The sequence below is a fragment of the Schistocerca americana genome, chromosome 11 (assembly GCF_021461395.2).
Source record: "Schistocerca americana isolate TAMUIC-IGC-003095 chromosome 11, iqSchAmer2.1, whole genome shotgun sequence".
Taxonomy (NCBI): Eukaryota; Metazoa; Arthropoda; class Insecta; order Orthoptera; family Acrididae; genus Schistocerca; species Schistocerca americana.
Genome location: NC_060129.1, coordinates 147,566,737 through 147,588,078, shown reverse-complemented (window position 1 = coordinate 147,588,078; position 21,342 = coordinate 147,566,737). Strand labels below are relative to the sequence as shown.

At 39.7% G+C, this 21,342-nt stretch overlaps 1 protein-coding gene across 3 annotated transcripts in view; it reads right to left on the bottom strand.

The window, feature by feature from the left end:
- The window catches only part of LOC124553608 (zinc finger protein 93-like), a 75,477-nt gene that overhangs the window by 32,312 nt on the left and 21,823 nt on the right, over window positions 1-21,342 (bottom strand). For all 3 annotated transcript variants that reach the window (XR_006968078.1, XR_006968079.1, XM_047127465.1), the window contains exons 3-4: window positions 18,235-18,306; window positions 11,064-11,210 (exon numbers count right to left, since the gene is read on the bottom strand). Coding sequence is in view for 1 of the 3 variants with exons in the window: in XM_047127465.1 (XP_046983421.1) it covers window positions 11,064-11,210; window positions 18,235-18,306 (219 nt within the window). In the remaining 2 variants the exon portion in view is untranslated. The remainder of the gene's footprint in view (window positions 1-11,063; window positions 11,211-18,234; window positions 18,307-21,342) is intronic.

Genomic DNA, 21,342 nt, shown 5'->3' with positions numbered 1-21,342 from the left:
TAAATGAAGGTTGACAAATTCAAGGAATTCCATAAAAAAAAAAACAAGGGCCAAGATCTGCTACATGACACTATCAATAGAAGCTAATCCTGTCATTAGATCATAAATTTAACATACTGGCATACATAGATGACAGTGGAAAAAATCAACAAGAGATTAATTCACTTACTGCAAAATTGTATAACAACTTATTGGCGCAGTAAAATCAAATACTCCATTGTCTCACAGCAAACTAACCATACCGTTAAAACTGAAGCAGATAAGTTCACTTATCTGGGAACCTTGCTAACTATAGACAAAAGCATCACAGAATAAAAAGCAAACTTATTTCAAGAAAATCAAAGATTCCCTTACACAAAACTCTTTTCATACCTGTCCCGGCATAAGCTGGTGAGACACGAACATTAACAAAATCAGAAGAAGCAAAATGTAAACACTGAGGATTGGAGAATGTAAACAAACAAAGGACTGTATGGAGAACCAAACATTCTGTCCAAAAATAAGCTAGGAAATTTCAACGGACTGGACATGCGCTGTGAGCTACAGACGAAGGGAAAAATCTACGAAGTGCGTACAGAATATCCTCAAGGAAGAGGACCACTTGGAAGACCAAGGCTATACTACTTCGATAAGATCAGAGGAGATATGAAAATCTCACACGTGATGAATTGGAAAATTAAATGCTGAGACAGAACTATCTGTCTGTGATGTCAGCAGCAAAGAGCTTGTGGAGCTTGCTAATAATAAGTAATCCTATCACCCATTTATACAGACACGAGCTGTGAAGGGAGGGCGACGGAGAGTAATGGGGTGATGCGGGCAGTGACGAAAAGGAATAGGCTGCATGGCTGGGGAAGGGGCCCGTTTGTGCTCTGCTGTAATGTTACTTAATGTACATTCAAGTAAATCATCACATGCACCATTTTATAGACCTCGTCTCATGCAGGTGATTGGAACATCCCAACTTGTTGCGCAAGAGAGTACCGTATTTACTCGAATCTAAGCCGCACTCAAATCTAAGCCACACCTGAAAAATGAGACTCGAAATCGACGGAGGGGGGAGGAGGGGGGGATCCCGAATCTAAGCCGCACCTGAAATTTGAGACTCAAAATTCAAGGGGAGAGAAGTTTTAGGCCGCACCTCCAAATCGAAACAAAGTTGGTCCATTGTAATATGAGACACAATTTAGGTTGAATGAATGACGATACAGCTACAGTACTTTGGTTCGAGTCGTAAGCTTAGCAGTTAAGGTTTACCAGATAACCACTGCTATGCGCCCGTCTGTATTTATACGGGTACCCTTCCTTTTTCACGTGCTACGCCTGGTTTGAATTGATTGCTTATTTTTCTTTGATCTGATAAGTGCCGTTCTCTTTGTTATAGGTGTTTACGTCACTCTAAGCTGAAAATGCATTACTGTACTGTGTCATGCATTGTTTGTCGCACTCTGATAATGAGTGTTTACGGCCTGTCGCCGCTCGCAGCATGGCTTGCTATTGTGCACTCTACCGCCGCTTACAATTAAAAAAGAGAGAGAGAGAGAGAGAGAGAGAGAGAGAGAGAGAGAGAGAGATATCGTCTCATTAGCGAAACAATGGCAAGAGACTGCTATTTGTTGTCACCTACACTGCTGCTTTCTTTGATAATGATCAACAAGAAACAAATAATAGACTGCGTATGATAGAAGATGTTCTGAACGAGAGTTTAGCGAAAAATTTTCTCCGTTTGAAAATCTCTGCAGACACCTAGACACCTCTTTAGTACATTACATTCTGCACAGAAATTAGAGTCATCTTAGGTTTAAAAATCTAGTCAATTGCCGTGCTTCATTTCTGACTGTATCACTATTAGGCATAAGAATAATACGAATATAATCATGACAAGATATGTATATTCTTCCGCGTTTGCTGTTGTCTCACTCTAGTTTTGTAGTTTATTAGGCAAACAGAATTTAAATGAGATAGCAACAAACATGAAACAATACATGGCAAAATGTTTATACTCGTATTATTCTTATGGTGCACTGCATGTGGTTCACAATTCAAAAGTTCCTATTAGCGACCATCTTTTATCACAGGTAGGAAAAAATTCAGAACGTAGAATTGGCCATATTGACAAACATCCCTAACAGTCTTGCCAGTCGGATTTTTGTAGTACATTGAAATGCCGATACATTCGAAGATGAACAATACGGAATTTGTATTTACTTCATTGGCTAAAGTACGAAAATGCAGTGGTCGAAACTGGGCGGAGAAAAAAGCTCGTCTTCCACCCCCCCCCCCCCCTTTTTTTTTTAATTTATTTACTGACGCAGAGGTTCTGGCGCCAGTATTTATCTTTGTGCCTGCAAAGCATGCCTGTGTAGTGCTACATATATTTGACGGCAGAAGTTAGTAGTGGCGGCACCTACCAACATTTTCCACAACTTCCGCTTACTTTGCACTAGATTTTAAGCCGCAGGCGATTTTTTTTGTTACGAAAACCGGAAAAAAAGTGCGGCTTAGATTCGAGTAAATACGGTAAGCCACTATGTTCATAACAATAACAATAATAAAGTTGTTAAATAATATTTGTATGTGGTTTTATTGTGGAAAAGAGGTGCCCAGCCACACATCTAAAAGCAGCCGTGGTCTGCTAGGATAAAGATTATCCCCTCAAGAGAAATTTATGCCCTTCAATGGAATGGAAAAAGAAGACGATTGTTGTAACTCTGCATGTGATTAAAAAGTAAGGGGAATTTTTGTTTTTCTTAAAGAATCTTTATTTATCCATCAATATCAACTTCATTCTCTTCAAAGCAATCCCTCTCTAATACAACACACTTGTGCCTGTTCTTTTCCCAATCTTGGAAGCACTTCGGGAACTCACTTTTTGTTATGGCATCCAGCTCCTTCAACAATTCTGTTTTTATCTCATCAGTGGTGGCAAAACACTGTCCTTTTATACTTCTCTTCAGCCTCAGGACTACAAAGTGGTCACAAGGAACCACGTCCGGTGAATATGGTTGCTGAAGAGACAACATAAAACTTTTTCTTTTTTTCTTTTCTTTTCTTTTATTATTATTATTATTTTTTTTTTTTTTTTTTGTAAAAAATCATGAACGAGCATTGAGGTGTGAGCAGGTGCATTATCATGATGCAATTTCCCAATTTCCAGCAGTGGTTTTGCCACAATTCTGGCCATTTTCTTCACATTGCTTTGTGCAAGCGGTGAATAACTTCAGGTAATATTCCTTATTGACCGTACGACCATAAGGCAAGCACTCATGACGTGCTATCCCATGTAATCAAAGACAACAGTGAGAATAACATTTAACTTCCCCCCAGTCTTGGCTCCGCAGGTAGTTTTCACTGGGACAATTGGGCCTCAGTTTTGACATCACACCAATATAACAGTGTTTCGTCACTTGTTGTAACCTTCTTTAGAAGTTCTGGATCATTGTCGACTTCATTCAACAATTCCTGAGTAATGTCTATGGAATGTCATTTGTAGTTGAAATTTAACAGTTTTAGAACAAACTTTGCTGCTACAAGTTTCATGTGCAAACATCTGAAAAAACTGCTTGGCAGGAGTCACAGGATATATGCCGACTTCACCTCTCTGATGGTGATTCTGCAATTTTCCACAAGCATTTTCTTTACTTCCTCCACAGTGCAGTCAGTAACTGATGTGCTAAGGCATCCCGGGTGTTTGTCATCATCATCTTCTCGACCCCCTCTGAAATCTTTATACCACTCGTAAACTCTTGTCATGCTCATAGTTGATCTGCCAAAAGCCACAGTCAATATTTTGAATGTGGTACTGCACTACATTCCATTTTTCATGCAAAATTTAATGCAAATTCTTTGCTCCGTCTTTTTCAAAAGTAAACTTTCACCGAGCACTAGGAAACATGCATTCGACTGTCAACAACAAATGTCATATTCAAAACAGGTGAAAATGCGAACATACCTCAGGAGCATGTGTACCAACAAGATAAAGGAAATTTGAAAATCGGATGTCTGAAGCCAGTGAAATTAAAAAATTCCCATTACTTTTTGATCACATCTCGTATGCCAGTTTATTATCATCATTTTTTTTTTTTAATAAAAAACTTCATCCCTGTGGTCGCTTTCAAATTTGTAACTGACAATAAGTAAGTTTATGATGCCAGACAAATAAATGTGGAAATTTACTGAATTTGCTCTTTCTTTGAAGTCCAACACTTTGAATTTATGTCTGTGGAGCACAACCTGCAGTACTAGTATAAAATATATATATATAAAGCACACACACACAAATGTGGATGCATGTGTGTGTGTGTGTGTGCGCGCTGGTGTATAATTGTCCTTTTTTCCCCCTAAGATAAGTCTTTCCGCCCCCGGGATTGGAATGACTCCTTACCCTCTCCCTTAAAACCCACATCCTTTCGTCTTTCCCTCTCCTTCCCTCTTTCCTGATGAAGCAACCGTTGGTTGCGAAAGCTTGAATTTTGTGTGTATGTTTGTGTGTCTATCGACCTGCCAGCACTTTCGTTTGGTAAGTCACATCATCTTTGTTTTTAGATATATTTTTCCCACGTGGAATGTTTCCCTCCCCCCCCCCTCTCTCTCTCTCTCTCTATATATATATATATATATAAAAAAAAACAAAGATGAGGTGACTTACCGAACAAAAGCGCTGGCAGGTCGATAGATACACATAAACATACACACAAAATTCAAGCTTTCGCAACAAACTGTTGCCTCATCAGGAAAGAGGGAAGGAGAGGGAAAGACGAAAGGATGTGGGTTTTAAGGGAGAGGGTAAGGAGTCATTCCAATCCCGGGAGTGGAAAGACTTACCTTAGGGGGAAAAAAGGACGGGTATACACTTGCAAACACACACACATATGCATCCACACATATACAGACACAAGCCTAGTTGATGTGTAGGTGAAGGATTAGGTGGGTGAGGGCGACGGATTGTTCAGTTTGGAACTGGTATAGGGACTGATGGAAAGAAGGGTTGCAGCCAGAGATGGGAACTTTAAGTGTGAGGCCTTTGGGGGTTATGCCAAATGTCAGACAAGCCTGGGAAAATAAAATATGTGAGCGTAATCTGGCTAGGGTGAAGGCATGTTTGCGGAGGGAATGTAAATAAAACTTAATGGGGTCGTTGTGGGGATGTTGTGAGGGTGACATGGTATTGAAGGTGGAAAGTTTAACATGAGGTTGAAATGAAAATGAAAGATAAAAATATATGGGGAGAGATAAAGGTGAACTAGAAAGCAACTGGAGATCTGGTATGAGAAAAGGCAAAAAAGTGTTTGTTAAGTTGATCCTGTGGTGAACTTGGGTTGGTAGACAGCGATGTGCATAAAGGTTAGGTGGTTGTGTTGCCGCTAAAACACGTTAAAGGACGGAGAAATTCGGGAAAATTTCGAAAAAACGTATTAAAAGGAGTGGTGAAAGATTACGAAAATGGGGCTAAAAATTGTCTGACAAAGAAATAATGACGTTAAAACCTGTGGGGAGCGGCTAAAATGATCAGTGATGTGCGAAAAAAGGAAGTGGAAATAAAGTGAAAGTTATTAGAACTAGCCGAAATGGTTGTTTAATACGTGAAAGCAGCTGTTATTGAACTAGAAACGGTGGATTTTATAGCAGCGGTAGTGTTGAAAGCAGAAAATAAAATTTTTTTGGTTATGGTTTGGAAGTGGGTTACGTATTATTGAGTATATATAGGCGGGATAAAATTGTATAGTAGATTACGGTGAAAAGCGGAAGGTGAATACAAAGTGAGACTACTGGAAAAAACAGAAAGAGAAAATAAAGAGAAAATAAGACGACAGGAAAGATTTCGAAATGCAACAGCGACAATAACAAACGTAATTGTTGGGTTCAAATTAATGATATGGTTATAATAGCGGGAAACATTCCACGTAGGAAAAATATATCTAAAAACAAAGATTATGTGACTTACCAAATGAAAGTGCTGGCAGGTCGACAGACACACAAACGAACACAAACATACACACAAAATTCAAGCTTTCGCAACAAACTGTTGCCTCATCAGGAAAGAGGGAAGGAGAGGGAAAGACAAAAGGATGTGGGTTTTAAGGGAGAGGGTAAGGAGTCATTCCAATCCCGGGAGCGGAAAGACTTACCTTAGGGGGAAAAAAGGACGGGTATACACACGCGCACACACACACACACATATCCATCCACACATATACAGACACAAGCCTCACACTTAAAGTTCCCATCTCTGGCTGCAACCCTTCCTTCCATCAGTCCCTATACCAGTTCCAAACTGAACAATCCATTGCCCTCACCCACCTAATCCTTCACCTACACATCAACTCAGCCAATGAACACACCCGTCAACTCCTATCCTTAATAAAAGTCCTCAATCTTTCCTCTCTCACATCCACACCGGCTGTTCAGAGCATCCTCCTACAGGCCAACCGCAAATTAGAGCAGCATGCCACCCTTAACCTCAAAAAACTATCCAATCTCCTGGTTTCCCACCTCCGGAAAGGCAACTCACTCACCCTTCACAACCTTTCCAGCAAACCTCAACCACCTCTCATTGCACACAAACCCAGTCTCTCCATCTACTCAATCTCCCACTTCCAGCTCCACTCCCTCCAAAACCTCAAAATCCCAATCAACACAATCTGGTACCACAACACCCTAATTCAGTAGTTAACCTTTCCTCCAAACCTCTCTCCCAATCAGAAACCTCTGTCCTATCCAAAGGCCTCACCTTCAGCCCCACTCCCAGATTCAACCAAACAGCCCTCGTCAAAGATTTATTGTCCTACACTCGTACTCTCTGCTGGAAGTATCACTTTGCCACGAAGAAAAATGATCCTAATCCTACCCCTAATGATCCAACTCCCCAAGACACTATCCAAATTGAACCCTGCCTGGAACAGTTCCGTCCTCCGTCACAGCGGGATCCACCTCCTCTTCCTCAAAATCACCCTCTCCAAACCTTCCAGGAATTTCTGACTTCCAGCCTTGCCTCTCAATCCTTCTTAAAAAACCTTAATCCTACTCCCAACATCACCACTGCTGAAGCTCAGGCTATCCGTGATCTGAAGGCTGACCGGTCCATCGTCATTCTTCCGGCAGACAAGGGTTCCACGACTGTGGTACTTGATCGTCGGGAGTATGTGGCTGAGGGACTGCGTCAGCTTTCAGACAACACCACATACAAAGTTTGCCAAGGTAATCCCATTCCTGATGTCCAGGCAGAGCTTCAAGGAATCCTCAGAACCTTAGGCCCCCTACAAAACCTTTCACCTGACTCCATCAACCTCCTGACCCCACCGACACCCCGCACCCCTACCTTCTACCTTCTTCCTAAAATTCACAAACCCAATCATCCCGGCCGCCCCATTGTAGCTGGTTACCAAGCCCCCACAGAACGTATCTCTGCCTACGAAGATCAACACCTTCAATCCATTACATGCAGTCTCCCATCCTTCATCAAAGACACCAACCACTTTCTCGAACGCCTGGAATCCTTACCCAGTCCGTTACCCCCAGAAACCATCCTTGTAACCATTGATGCCACTTCCTTATACACAAATATCCCGCACGTCCAGGGCCTCGCTGCGATGGAGCACTTCCTTTCACGCCGATCACCTGCCACCCTACCTAAAACCTCTTTCCTCATTACCTGACCCACAACTTCTTCACTTTTGAAGACCAGACATACCAACAATTAAAGGGAACAGCCATGGGTACCAGGATGGCCCCTTCGTACGCCAACCTATTCATGGGTCGCTTAGAGGAAGCCTTCTTGGTTACCCAGGCCTGCCAACCCAAAGTTTGGTACAGATTTATTGATGACATCTTCATGATCTATGCTTGTCTATCCTCTTTACCTCTACATAACAACCCTTCCTTACTGTAGTCAAGCCTTGGGTCTTCCTCTACAATTTTTACCCCCCCTCACACTTCCCTAAATTAACAAACTGGCAATTTCTTGAAGCCTCAGGATGTGTACTATCACCTGATCTCTTCTTTTAATACAGTGGTATCACACAAATTATTTTCTCCCTAATCCAATTCAATACCTCTTCACTAGATATTCGAACTTCGCATCTATCTGTCAGCAGTATTCTCTAGCATAACACATCATTTCAAAAGCTTTCACGAGGGTGGTTCGAATAGAAATGGTAATTATTTTTTAATGCATTTATTGGTTAATCATTTACACAACTGAAACCTTCAGTTTTTCTCTACATAGCTTCCTGTACTTTTGCCAGAAATTTGGAAGCTCAAACTACCTCATTCGTAAAGAGTCTGAGAGCCCATAATCTACCCATCGTGCACACGTTTCTCAAGATCTAATGGTTTTTGAATACTTTCAAAAAAGACTTCCCAAATGATAAATAGTAAGATACTTCCGTTTTCTACAAAAGCTTTTGTTGCTGTTGCCAGTCTACATTTTACAGCCTCTTTTCTTCTGCCATCATAATAAGTTGCGTTGCTACCCAAATAACAAAACTCGTCCACTACTTATAGTCTCTTATTTCCTAATCTGTCACCACCACCAGACGTAATCTGAGTACTTTCCGTTGATCTCGTTTTACTTTTGCTGATATCCATCTTAAAACGGTCTGTTCAACTGATCTCCCGAGTCCTTTGCCCTGTCTGACAGAATTACACTGTCATTGGAAAACCTTAAAATGTTTTTATTTCTTGTCCCTGAACTTTTTCTCTGGAATGTCTCATTGATTTCTTTTGCTGCTCATTCAATGCACACACTGAATATCAAATGGGATAGGCTCGGATCTTGTCTCACTACCTTCTTAACTCCTGCTTCCCTTCTGAGCCCTTCGCCTCTTATTCTGGTTTCTGCAGAAGTCATAGATTAACATTTTGCTTGCTTTGCTTTCTCACTGGTAACTTTAAAACATCAAACACCTTTTCAAAATCAAAATTGCTATAAATGTGGGCTTGTCTTTTAAGATAATTTGTAGTCACTTTTGCCTCAAGTGTCCCCACATTTCTTTGGGACCCAAACCTGGTCTTCCCCCAATTTAGTTTTTACCAGCAGTTTCATTCTTCTGTAGATAATTCATTTTAGTACTTTGCAGTCATACCTTATGACTGACAGTTTGGCTATACTCACAGCAGTCCACACCTGCCATCTTTGGTATGGAGATTTCATGTTCTTCTTAAACTCTGGAGCTATTTTGTCTGTCTAAATCATTCATACCAAATGGAACAGTTTTGTCTAGGTTTATTCTCTAAAGAATCTCAATAATCCTGATGGAATGTCATCTACTAATAGTGGCTTGTTTCAAAGTAATGTCTGTCAGTACTGTGTCAATTTTTTCTCACAGTATTGCACCCCACATGTCCTCTTCATTCACTTTCACTGCTCTTTCCCGTATTATTAATTTCAAGCTTCCTTCTGTTACATAGCCCTCCTATCAGAGTGTCCCAGGAGAAATAGTCAATTATGAGGGATATGACTAACGATCATTTGCTTTTGGGTTCAAAATGAGCACTATGGGACTTAGAACTAATTAAACCTAACCAAACTAAGGACATCACACACATCCATGCCCGAGGCAAAATTCGAACCTGCGACCGTAGCAGTCGCGCAGTTCCAGACTGAAGCGCCTAGAACCGCTCAGCCACAAAGGTTGGCTCGTTCGCTTTTATCTTGTTCTGGTCCACACTATCACCTCTCAAAAAATGAACAGCAAACAGCTTACAGTAGAAGATATTTATTTCAAAGTATCAAAAATGAAGAAGTTATCATAGATATTAACCCTTTGAGTCTCAACGATTTAAAAAAAATTAATTTTAGAATTTTTCGTAAAACTGACCTCTATCATCAAAGTAAGCAATGAATACAAGAAGAAATTGGCAAAAACTAAACAATCAATTATTTTAAGGACATGGTTTCACTTTGGAACATAATTTGAAAACTTTTCACACGATTAACCTTTATCGTCATAGTAAACAACGAATAAAAGAAGAAATTGGCAAAAAGAAAACAGTCAACTGTTTTAAAATTGTGGTTTCACTTTTGAACCGCTGGTACATACAGTTTTCAACCACACATCATTTCACATGTTATATCTGAAAGCAATTTCCCATTTTCCCTAGACACAATCTGACATCTCAAAACTTCTGTGACCTCGTAATGCCCAAAACAAATTCTAGTCCTAAATAACAAGAAAAATGGGATTAAAATTTTATAAATTTATATCAAAAGTTCATATTGCTCGATTGGTTTCATTTCCACACCATTCGTAATGTAAATACTAAAAACTCAAATTTATGTTACAATAAATTGCACTGTCAGTGTCCTCAATATGGCCATTATAAAAACATCACATAACCATCTCTTACAACCACATATTACAATATCTGCGCCAACTGTTAAGTAAATGGTGGTTTCAGGCAGAAAGCATTTGTACTCAAAAGGTTATAAGGTATGTATTTTGGAGCCCATGCTTCCTACACTTTCGTGTTCTGAATGATTGTTCCTGTATTATCCTGCAATATTGATCATTTCTCCTAGGACATCTTGTATATTCCTTCCAGGATTCAACCTGATATTTGCTTAGTACTGGCTTGCTATCTGAACTCTTCATACGCACAGTTCTTTCTCTTTCCTCCGTCTGTTTCTTTAATCCTATCTTGTTGAAAGTCGATTTATTAGGAATTGTGGTTGTAGTACAATTATATAGTTGATAATTTATACAGAAACTAGTCATAAGTATGGTTTAAAAAAGTTTATTTAAATCAAACCGTTATAAAACTTACATGGTGTGATTTAAGTAATTTTTTTAATCAAAACTTATGGCTGGTTACTGCTTAAATTTTAAGGCTTATAAGGTCTGACACTTGTCACTGGGCGCTTCTTCAATTATAAACCTTACAAAAGTTCTTTTTTTTTCGCTTTTTTTTTTATTTAATTTTGCTATATAAAGCATCTGTATTTCCTATAGTCACGAATGCTTCTACACTTTCCAGCCCTCTTCCCCTGCCACTTTGCACTTTCTGTCCACTTTAGTATCAGTGCACGGAAAAATAATAAAAGAAATAAAAAGAATATAGCTTACATCTCCCTCCACATCAACATCTTGATCCTCCTCTTCCTCCACATTGAGATACACAACTTCCCCTTCAACTTGGACACCTACATCAGACGCCTCCTCACTGCATCGAGACCGAGACTTCCCCACTTCCTCTTTTGCGAACGCCCACTTCTGCAACAGATAAACAACACAAATTGAAACCTGCACTAAATATAATGCACACATATAAAACATGTGAGCAATATTTCATACATATAACCTCCTTCAGCACCACAAACAAAAACCTTATGATTCCTGTGCAATATGATTCTGCTCAATTCACCACTCTTTAATAGTCAAACATCAACAGCAGGCAATTGACTGACATTTGCTCAACTGCTTGTAACTGAAAGCTCTTGGTTTCTTGTTTTAGAAGCTGATTTTCATGTAACATTTAACATAAACATTTGGCTACAAAATTAAAACACATTTGTTTTCATGCAGCCATGTGTGTTCCTGACTTGCTGCATTGGGGGAGGCAAATTTATAGTGGTGACTGTCGTATGTGCTACGAAGTCATTCTGCCACATAACACAGCATCGACAGTGAAAATGTACAAGGGGCATTCAATAACCAATGCAACACATTTGTTTCCTCGGACAGTTTTGGCTGAAAAAATGCTGAATTTGTTGTGAGACATCGTCGAATATTCCTGCTTCAGGCCCTACAGTTTCATGAAGTTCTGAAAGGTGGCGGCACGAAACATGGGGGTCTGTTCCAAGTAGAGAGCTGTTGTTGAGTGTTGTCAGCTTCATTCAGCAACTCCTGAGCGATGACTAGGCAATTCTGTTTTTGGTCGAAATTCAACAATTCTGGAACAAACTTTACTGGAACACGTTTATCACCAGCAACCTCTCTGATCATGATTCAGCGATTTTACAGAACCATTTTCTTAACTTCTTCCACACTGTCATCAGTAACTGACATGCCAGGCCACTGTCATCTTGATCACCTTCTCAGCCATCTTTGAAATGTTTATATCACTTGTGAACTCTTGTTTTACTCATAATAGATCCACCAAAAGCCACAGTCAACATTTCAAATGTGATACTGCACTTTGTTCCATTTTCCAGGCAAAATTTAATGCAAATTCTTCTACCCATCTTCTTCAAAAGTAAAAATTCGTCACATTCAGAAACACACATAACCTTTTCAACTGTGAATAGTAAACTAAATATTCTGAACAGCTGAAGATGCAGACATACATCAGGAACATATGTACCAACAAGACAAAAAGAAAATTTAGAAATTCGGATGTCTATTGTCCCTGAGATTAAAAGATTCCCTTTACTTTTTGATCACACCTCGCACAAAAAGGTCACCTGCTGCCGAGTCCAATACGAACTGAGTGCTACCGAAAACTCTTTCTTGCACCAGCACTGCACTCTTGTCACTGGAGCTGCCACAGATCACAGACTATTCTGCTTCACAGAGTGGGCAAGACTCCAATTTCCACACTGAGTAACGAGGTGTCAATGTCTGACACCACCCTGCCATCTACACGTGGTTTCCACAGATATTGGTGACAGCAGTCGGTGAACAGCCAATCAACTTTGCCATTTCCGTGATGCTCGTTCCCAGATACTGGGCCACAACAATGTGCCCTTTGTCAGAGTCGCTGGAACTGTTTCCCATTCGTCTCTGCTCAGCTTACATATTTTTCTTACTGCATAATGTGCTTGCCATCCCTAGAGTGGCGGAGAATGATGAGTTAATGCATCCACAGCAGTCAAAAGATTAATAATTTATGATTCATTTTGTTTTATTATGTTCACAGCACTTTTATTCTCATGTCAACACAGTTCAATTAACATATTATAAATGTAATTTGTACACAAACAGAACCAGCAATCTGTGAAGGGACTCTCATTTCCATTGAGATGTGCTGAACTGTGCAGATTATGACCTCTACCGTAATGTAACAATATATCAAATTTTAGAAATGACAATATTTTCCACCTGGATTGTTATTAAATGTATTTATTTACCATGCAACAGCAGTAATAATAGAAATTGCTCAAAGACCAATTCCATTCTAGAGGAAAACTCTGTACTCAAAAATTTGTGAAGGCCAATTATCTTAAGACAGTCTATAAATGACATGTTGTTGTTGTTGTTGTTGTTGTTGTGGTCTTCAGTCCTGAGACTGGTTTGATGCAGCTCTCCATGCTACTCTATCATGTGCAAGCTTCTTCATCTCCCAGTACCTACTGCAACCTACATCCTTCTGAATCTGTTTAGTGTATTCATCTCTTGGTCTCCCCCTACGATTTTTACCCTCCACACTGCCCTCCAATACTAAATTGGTGATCCCTTGATGCCTCAGAACATGTCCTACCAACCGATCCCTTCTTCTGGTCAAGTTGTGCCACAAACTCCTCTTCTCCCCAATCCTATTCAGTACCACCTCATTAGTTATGTGATCTACCCATCTAATCTTCAGCATTCTTCTGTAGCACCACATTTCGAAAGCTTCTATTCTCTTCTTGTCCAAAGTATTTACCGTCCATGTTTCACTTCCATACATGGCTACACTCCATACAAATACTTTCAGAAATGACATCCTGACACTTAAATCTATACTCGATGTTAACAAATTTCTCTTCTTCAGAAACGCTTTCCTTGCCATTGCCAGTCTACATTTTATATCCTCTCTACTTTGACCATCATCAGTTATTTTGCTCCCCAAATAGCAAAACTCCTTTACTACTTTAAGTGTCTCAATTCCTAATCTAATACCCTCAACATCACCCGACTTAATTCGACTACATTCCATTATCCTCGTTTTGCTTTTGTTGATGTTCATCTTATATCCTCCCTTCAAGACACCATCCATTCCGTTCAACTGCTCTTCCAAGTCCTTTGCTGTCTCTGACAGAATTACAATATCATCGGCGAACCTCAAAGTTTTTATTTCTTCTCCATGGATTTTAATACCTACTCTGAAATTTTCTTTTGTTTCCTTTACTGCTTGCTCAATATACAGATTGAATAACATCGGGGAGAGGCTACAACCCTGTCTCACTCCCTTCCCAACCACTGTTTCCCTTTCATGTCCCTCGACTCTTATAACTGCCATCTGGTTTCTGTACAAATTGTAAATAGCCTTTCGCTCCCTGTATTTTACCCCTGCCACCTTTAGAATTTGAAAGAGAGTATTCCAGTCAACATTGTCAAAAGCTTTCTCTAAGTCTACAAATGCTAGAAACGTAGGTTTGCCTTTCCTTAATCTTTCTTCTAAGATAAGTCGTAAGGTCAGTATTGCCTCACGTGTTCCAGTGTTTCTACGGAATCCAAACTGATCTTCCCCGAGGTCGGCTTCTACTAGTTTTTCCATTCGTCTGTAAAGAATTCGTGTTAGTATTTTGCAGCTGTGGCTTATTAAACTGATTGTTCGGTAATTCTCACATCTGTCAACACTTGCTTTCTTTGGGATTGGAATTACTATATTCTTCTTGAAGTCTGAGGGTATTTCGCCTGTTTCATACATCTTGCTCACCAGATGGTTGAGTTATGTCAGGACTGGCTCTCCCAAGGCCGTCAGTAGTACCAATGGAATGTTGTCTACTCCGGGGGCCTTGTTTCGACTCAGGTCTTTCAGTGCTCTGTCAAACTCTTCACGCAGTATTTTATCTCCCATTTCATCTTCATCTACATCCTCTTCCATTTCCATAATATTGTCCTCAAGTACATCGCCCTTGTATAGACCCTCTATATACTCCTTCCACCTTTCTGCCTTCCCTTCTTTGCTTAGAACTGGGTTTCCATCTGAGCTCTTGATGTTCATACAAGTGGTTCTCTTATCTCCAAAGGTCTCTTTAATTTTCCTGTAGGCAGTATCTATCTTACCCCTAGTGAGATAAGCCTCTACATCCTTACATTTGTCCTCTATCCATCCCTGCTTAGCCATTTTGCACTTCCTGTCGGTCTCATTTTTGAGACGTTTGTATCTCTTTTTGCCTGCTTCATTTACTGCATTTTTATATTTTCTCCTTTCATCAATTAAATTCAATATTTCTTCTGTTACCCAAGGATTTCTACTAGCCCTCGTCTTTTTACCTACTTGATCCTCTGCTGCCTTCACTACTTCATCCCTCAAAGCTACCCATTCTTCTTCTACTGCATTTCTTTCCCCCATTCCTGTCAATTGTTCCCTTATGCTCTCCCTGAAACTCTGAACAACCTCTGGTTCTTTCAGTTTATCCAGGTCCCATCTCCTTAAATTCCCACCTTTTTGCAGTTTCTTCAGTTTTAATCTACAGGTCATAACCAATAGATTGTGGTCAGAGTCCACATCTGCCCCTGGAAATGTCTTACAATTTAAAACCTGGTTCCTAAATCTCTGTCTTACCATTATATAATATATCTGATACCTTTTAGTATCTCCAGGGTTCTTCCATGTATACAACCTTCTATCATGATTCTTAAACCAAGTGTTAGCTATGATTAAGTTGTGCTCTGTGCAAAATTCTACCAGGCGGCTTCCTCTTTCATTTCTTAGCCCCAGTCCGTATTCACCTACTACGTTTCCTTCTCTCCCTTTTCCTACACTCGAATTCCAGTCACCCATGACTATTAAATTTTCGTCTCCCTTCACTATCTGAATAATTTCTTTTATTTCATCATACATTTCTTCAATTTCTTCGTCATCTGCAGAGCTAGTTGGCATATAAACTTGTACTACTGTAGTAGGTGTGGGCTTCGTATCTATCTTGGCCACAATAATGCGTTCACTAAGCTGTTTGTTGTAGCTTACCCGCGTTCCTATTTTCCTATTCATTATTAAACCTACTCCTGCATTACCCCTATTTGACTTTGTGTTTATAACCCTGTAGTCACCTGACCAGAAGTCTTGTTCCTCCTGCCACCGAACTTCACTAATTCCCACTATATCTAACTTTAACCTATCCATTTTCCTTTTCAAATTTTCTAACCTACCTGCCCGATTAAGGGACCGGACATTCCACGCTCCGATCCGTAGAACGCCAGTTTTCTTTCTCCTGATAACGACATCCTCTTTAGTAGTCCCCGCCCGGAGATCCGAATGGGGGACTATTTTACCTCCGGAATATTTTACCCAAGAGGACGCCATCATCATTTAATCATACAGTAAAGCTGCATGCCCTCGGGAAAAATTACGGCCGTAGTTTCCCCTTGCTTTCAGCCGTTCGCAGTACCAGCACAGCAAGGCCGTTTTGGTTATTGTTACAAGGCCAGATCAGTCAATCATCCAGACTGTTGCCCTTGCAACTACTGAAAAGGCTGCTGCCCCTCTTCAGGAACCACACGTTTGTCTGGCCTCTCAACAGATACCCCTCCGTTGTGGTTGTACCTACGGTACGGCTATCTGTATCGCTGAGGCACGCAAGCCTCCCCACCAACATAAAATTACTGTAAGAATCTGCAATCATTGTGATTAGTCAGTAATTGCATGTCTCAACTACTTTTTTTTTTTTAAGTATATGCCTTAACATATTTCAGCCGCAGGAATGCTCAGAGTCACATTTAAAATCTCAATACACTGCATCTTGCCCATTCTCACATACACTTGTTGACTAGTCTGTGGTCCTGTACCTAAATCACAATAGCAAAGCTGTTTACAAGACTGCTACCACAGAAATAACCACTCAGAGAATGTGCTCAGTCACGCCTTCAGTTCCATTCACCGTTGGAAAATTGTTCTGCTACTGCAGTTTCTAGCAAGTTGGAGATGACACTTCTGGCCAATAACGAATGACCTAACAGTTGTGATCTATTACATTGTGTGCTTTCTTTCCCTGTGTGGTGAGTTTATTTTGTGCTACAGAATGTCTAAAGCTTGAAACGGAAATGTGCAGATAAGTGTGGTTGCTAAATGGTCTGTCCAGCAAACTGCTTGCCTCACATTTTGCATGGTCAGAGGTGCGGGTGTGGACAGTGAGGGAATATTTTGATAATGGAGGAGACTGTGGTGCAAATTTACTGCTTATATGACAGTAGAAAGAACAGTAAATATTTTGAAGACTCATACAAACACTGTTGCAAAAGTATGTAATGAAAAATACTGTGCAAAACAGGGAGTAGATGGTTCATCTAAATTACGAACAGCCAGTAAAAATAGGAGGGCAAAACAATGAGTAACAGATGGGACCCATTCCAACAAAATGCTGTCCATCGCCACATGAATGGAGGAAAGAACATCCAACTATAAAAAAAAAAACAAAAAAAAAAAAAAAACAGTATGCCACTCTTTGCAAGGTAGAATTATTCAGTGGCAGTAAGATTTCTTCGTTCTCAGTTGACAGAGCCCTCCCATTTCAGATACAAAAAAATTAGTGGATGCAAAATTGCAATGGTGAGAAGTGATATCGTTGCATCACGTTCTCCATTTTCACGTGACATTGTTAATCATCTGAAGAGATTGTGTGGTCCTCACTTCCATAAGTAATCTCATCTCATTACTAAGAAATCCCTTCTGCACTAGTATGATGTACTACATGAACACTACAGTTCCTATTATTTTAATGTTGTTAGTGAAGAATTGTGATCCATTTGAGCACCCTTTTCATATCCAATATGCTAATTATACATAGCTCATAATGATTATCAAACAGACACTTACATCCTCTTGCTGGTGACAAGAGATGCAAATAATAGGAAGAAAGGTATTATTTTATGTCGAGAAGTGCAATCGTTAACGATACGACAAACCTGTATTCCGTGCTCAACTGTGCTTTGCTGTCCCTTCCATATTTCACTGTCAATCATTTTGTTAATCTGATGCAGGTATAGTGTAAACAAGAATGATTTTAAATGTGATTCTGAGGATGACTGTGGCCGAAACATGTTAAAGTGTATAATTTAAAAAAATAAAATATAAATAGCTATCCAGGTGGACAATTATATTGGCTATTTTTAAGTGTTATACCACTTCCATATTCACTACCCTGTGTCTATGCATACTCATTCCTTTTAAGGGGGCACCGACCTCACATGTGAAATGTGTTGACAGAACTGACACAAAGATGGTACAACATTTGGCTGAGAGCACTGTCAATTGTGGAAGAGGAAACTTAGCAGTTAAAGGATGTATCTAGAATAATTATTGGACTATGTACATCATCAACCAGAAGCAGTATTGGGAAATCAATTTACAAAAACATAGTGGATGCCTCACCTCTGCTATAACTCGCTGAATGGCTTCTCTGGAATCCAACAGCTCGTCTCTTAAGACTATGCAGTCAAATTCCTGCAACAGAATCATTATATATACCCTCAGCACAATGAAAAAACTCTCTCTCTCTCTCTCTCTCTCTCACACACACACACACACACACACACACACACACACACACACACAAGTATTTGTCTATTATAGATATCAATGAAAGGGACAAATAGAGTACAATGAAACAAGCCTATAATCCTAACAAATATAAATCCAGAAAGAATACAAAATATGCACAAGTGCAGTCATGCCAATGTTACAACATTGTTAATGTATGGATAGTTTTCCTTGGGTTGAAAGGATGTGCATGTGGTCTTTGCAGGATACTTTCATGTGGCTGTTCGTTAACAAGTAGCACGAATCTTCAATATGTGTATCGGCCATGGGTCACCAATACTGTAGCCCACCAGGTGTGCAAAAATTTATTCTCTTCCACGTGGTCCTATAATGACAGTTCATTAAAATACTTAAATGCAGTAACATATGGCCTACATCATCTGTGGGAGAACCAGAGAAATTCAATTTTATTTTACTCCGCTACCACTTGTGTGTTGTGCATAGAAGAATGATTTTCTTTTTCATCTCTTTCCATGTAATTTATGGCTGGAAGAAATGCAATAGCTCTGTCATTTTGGTAACTGCCAGTGCTGTTTCGGTTGTATTCTCGACCGTAGTTTCCGTAGTTGTGAGAACTCATGATACAGTGGGATAAGTTGTAATGCAACTATTTTTCATTAAACACGTGCAGCAAAACACCAACACAAGGAATGTGCGCCATCTTGTCCAATTTTCCGATAGTCAAAATTTCTTACAAACACATCAAACAGCACTGTACAATATCAAATATTTGGCAAAAATAGTAAAATCTGATAAAGAATTTGCTTGTGTATGGGGACCTTAATGGCTTCCAGTGGTAACAAAATATGCTTTTTCAATGGTTCCTACAGCTATTTACAAAATTTAAAATTCCGTCAATCGACTTATAAATAGATATAATCTTATGTTGAAGGTTTAATAAGGTAAGACAAGTATTACAGTTAGAGCCATTGTATACATAAATGCAAATCACCCAACCACATTCATGCAGTATTTGAAAATGTGGACACAGCAACTTCCAACAAACTTAACACACAATTCCAAACCTTTATAAAACTTATTCTCATTGACACCTTTCACAAAATGATGAATGGAAAAAAAGTTCATCGATTATTACATTTTTGCTATTCATGCAGTAAAACCTCAGCACCAGGAATGATGTTTTAATTTATTGGTTCTTTACTACTAACTCTATTTGCAACAAAACTGCAGACAGTACCCATGTATACCACCAGATGTACCTGCAAAATTATATCACTTAATGACAAACAGTTTGGCAGAAATAACGTCGAAAACCTGCTTTTGCTTAAGACAGATCGCAGATTCTCTGTATGTCCATTTTTTAGAGTTGGTTGCGTGGCTCAAATGTTTGATACAGGATGTGAAACTAAACACCTTTCAGCCGTCTAGTTTCCAAACTTATTTTATTTGGCTATCAGTTCAGCGTTTTACTAAGCCATCTTCAGGCCCTGTGTACAGACAACAATGGTAGCAATATGAAATAAATAAAAAAGGGGCATAGTGCAAGTCTTATATACGGTGGTAATATGTACGAGGGCTTTTCAGTAAAGAATGATCATAATTTTTTTTTTGACAACAACCTTTACTCGTCCTCATAATTTTGATGGTCTTTCGCGAAGTGGTCTTCCACGAAAGCGATGCATGTGTCCCAGTGTTTCTGCCAGTCTTCAAATACATGCTGGAAACCATTTTTTGAGAGGTCCTTCAAAATCACCACCACAACCTTCACCACTGTTTCTGATGATTGATAATGCCACCCCACGAGGGCATTTCTTCATGTTAGAGAATAGAAAAAAGTCACATGGGGCTAAATCCGGACTACAGGGAGTGTGAGGGATGGACTTCACGTTGATTTTTGCAAAATATTCAGCAACAACATTGGCAATATGCGGCCGCGCATTATTGTGGTGCAGCATCCAGCCTGCTTCATGGAAATGTCATCTTTTGCGCCTGATATACACTTCCAATGTTTTCAGGACATCCCTGTAGTATTGTCCACTTACTGATGTGTCTGCAGGTAGAACATGCTGATAAACCATTCCATGAACATCAAAGAATGAGATGACCACAACTTTCCCAGCAGAAGCAACCACTTTTGCTTTTATGGGGGTACATCAAACTTTAACTGCACGCAGACCTGCACGCAAATGTCCTTTTGTTCGGGAATCAACAGTCTTGGAACCCATCACACACAAACACGTGTCATGTGTAATTTTTCTGTCACCAACATGTGGATGGCACCCAATGAAATGTTCAGTATTTCAGAAAGTGATCTTATTCATCGATCCTCTCTCACAATGACAGCAGCTGTGTCGTTTTCTTCTGTAAGAGCAGTAACTGGAGCACCGTGTCCACCTTCCTTTGAAATTGATTGTCTCCCCTCTTTAAACATTTTAAACCACCTTTTAGCTGTGCTGTAGGGAAGAACAGACCTCCATAGGCCTCCTGTAACATTATATAGGCCTCAGCTGAAGATTTGTTGAGACGAAAGCAGAATTTCAAAGCCGCATATTGGTCCTCACGTGTTACCTCCGTTGCAGTGGAGGCGATACTGAACATCTGACATTGCCTGCTTCTCACAGGCAGGAACCAGCAGTCCCAACAACGAAACTACTATGGCGTGTTTGTTGCACATTAAGCTAATAGAATATCAAACGATTAAATTTTAGTGCGAAAAATTATGACCACAAAAAAATTATGATCATTCTTTATTGAACAGCCCTCATAACAACATAACAATACCAACCAGTACAGGAAGTTACACATAGTTACAGGTAAATTAAGGACTAAAGAAACAGAACAGTGCACACTGTATTAACTTAAACTAGTGAGCAAAGTATATACATCATATAATTGTAAAAAAGGAACCTAATAAACGAAGGTCAATATTTCATATTATGCATAGATAACATAGTACAATGCTACCGCAATGCCCCTGAA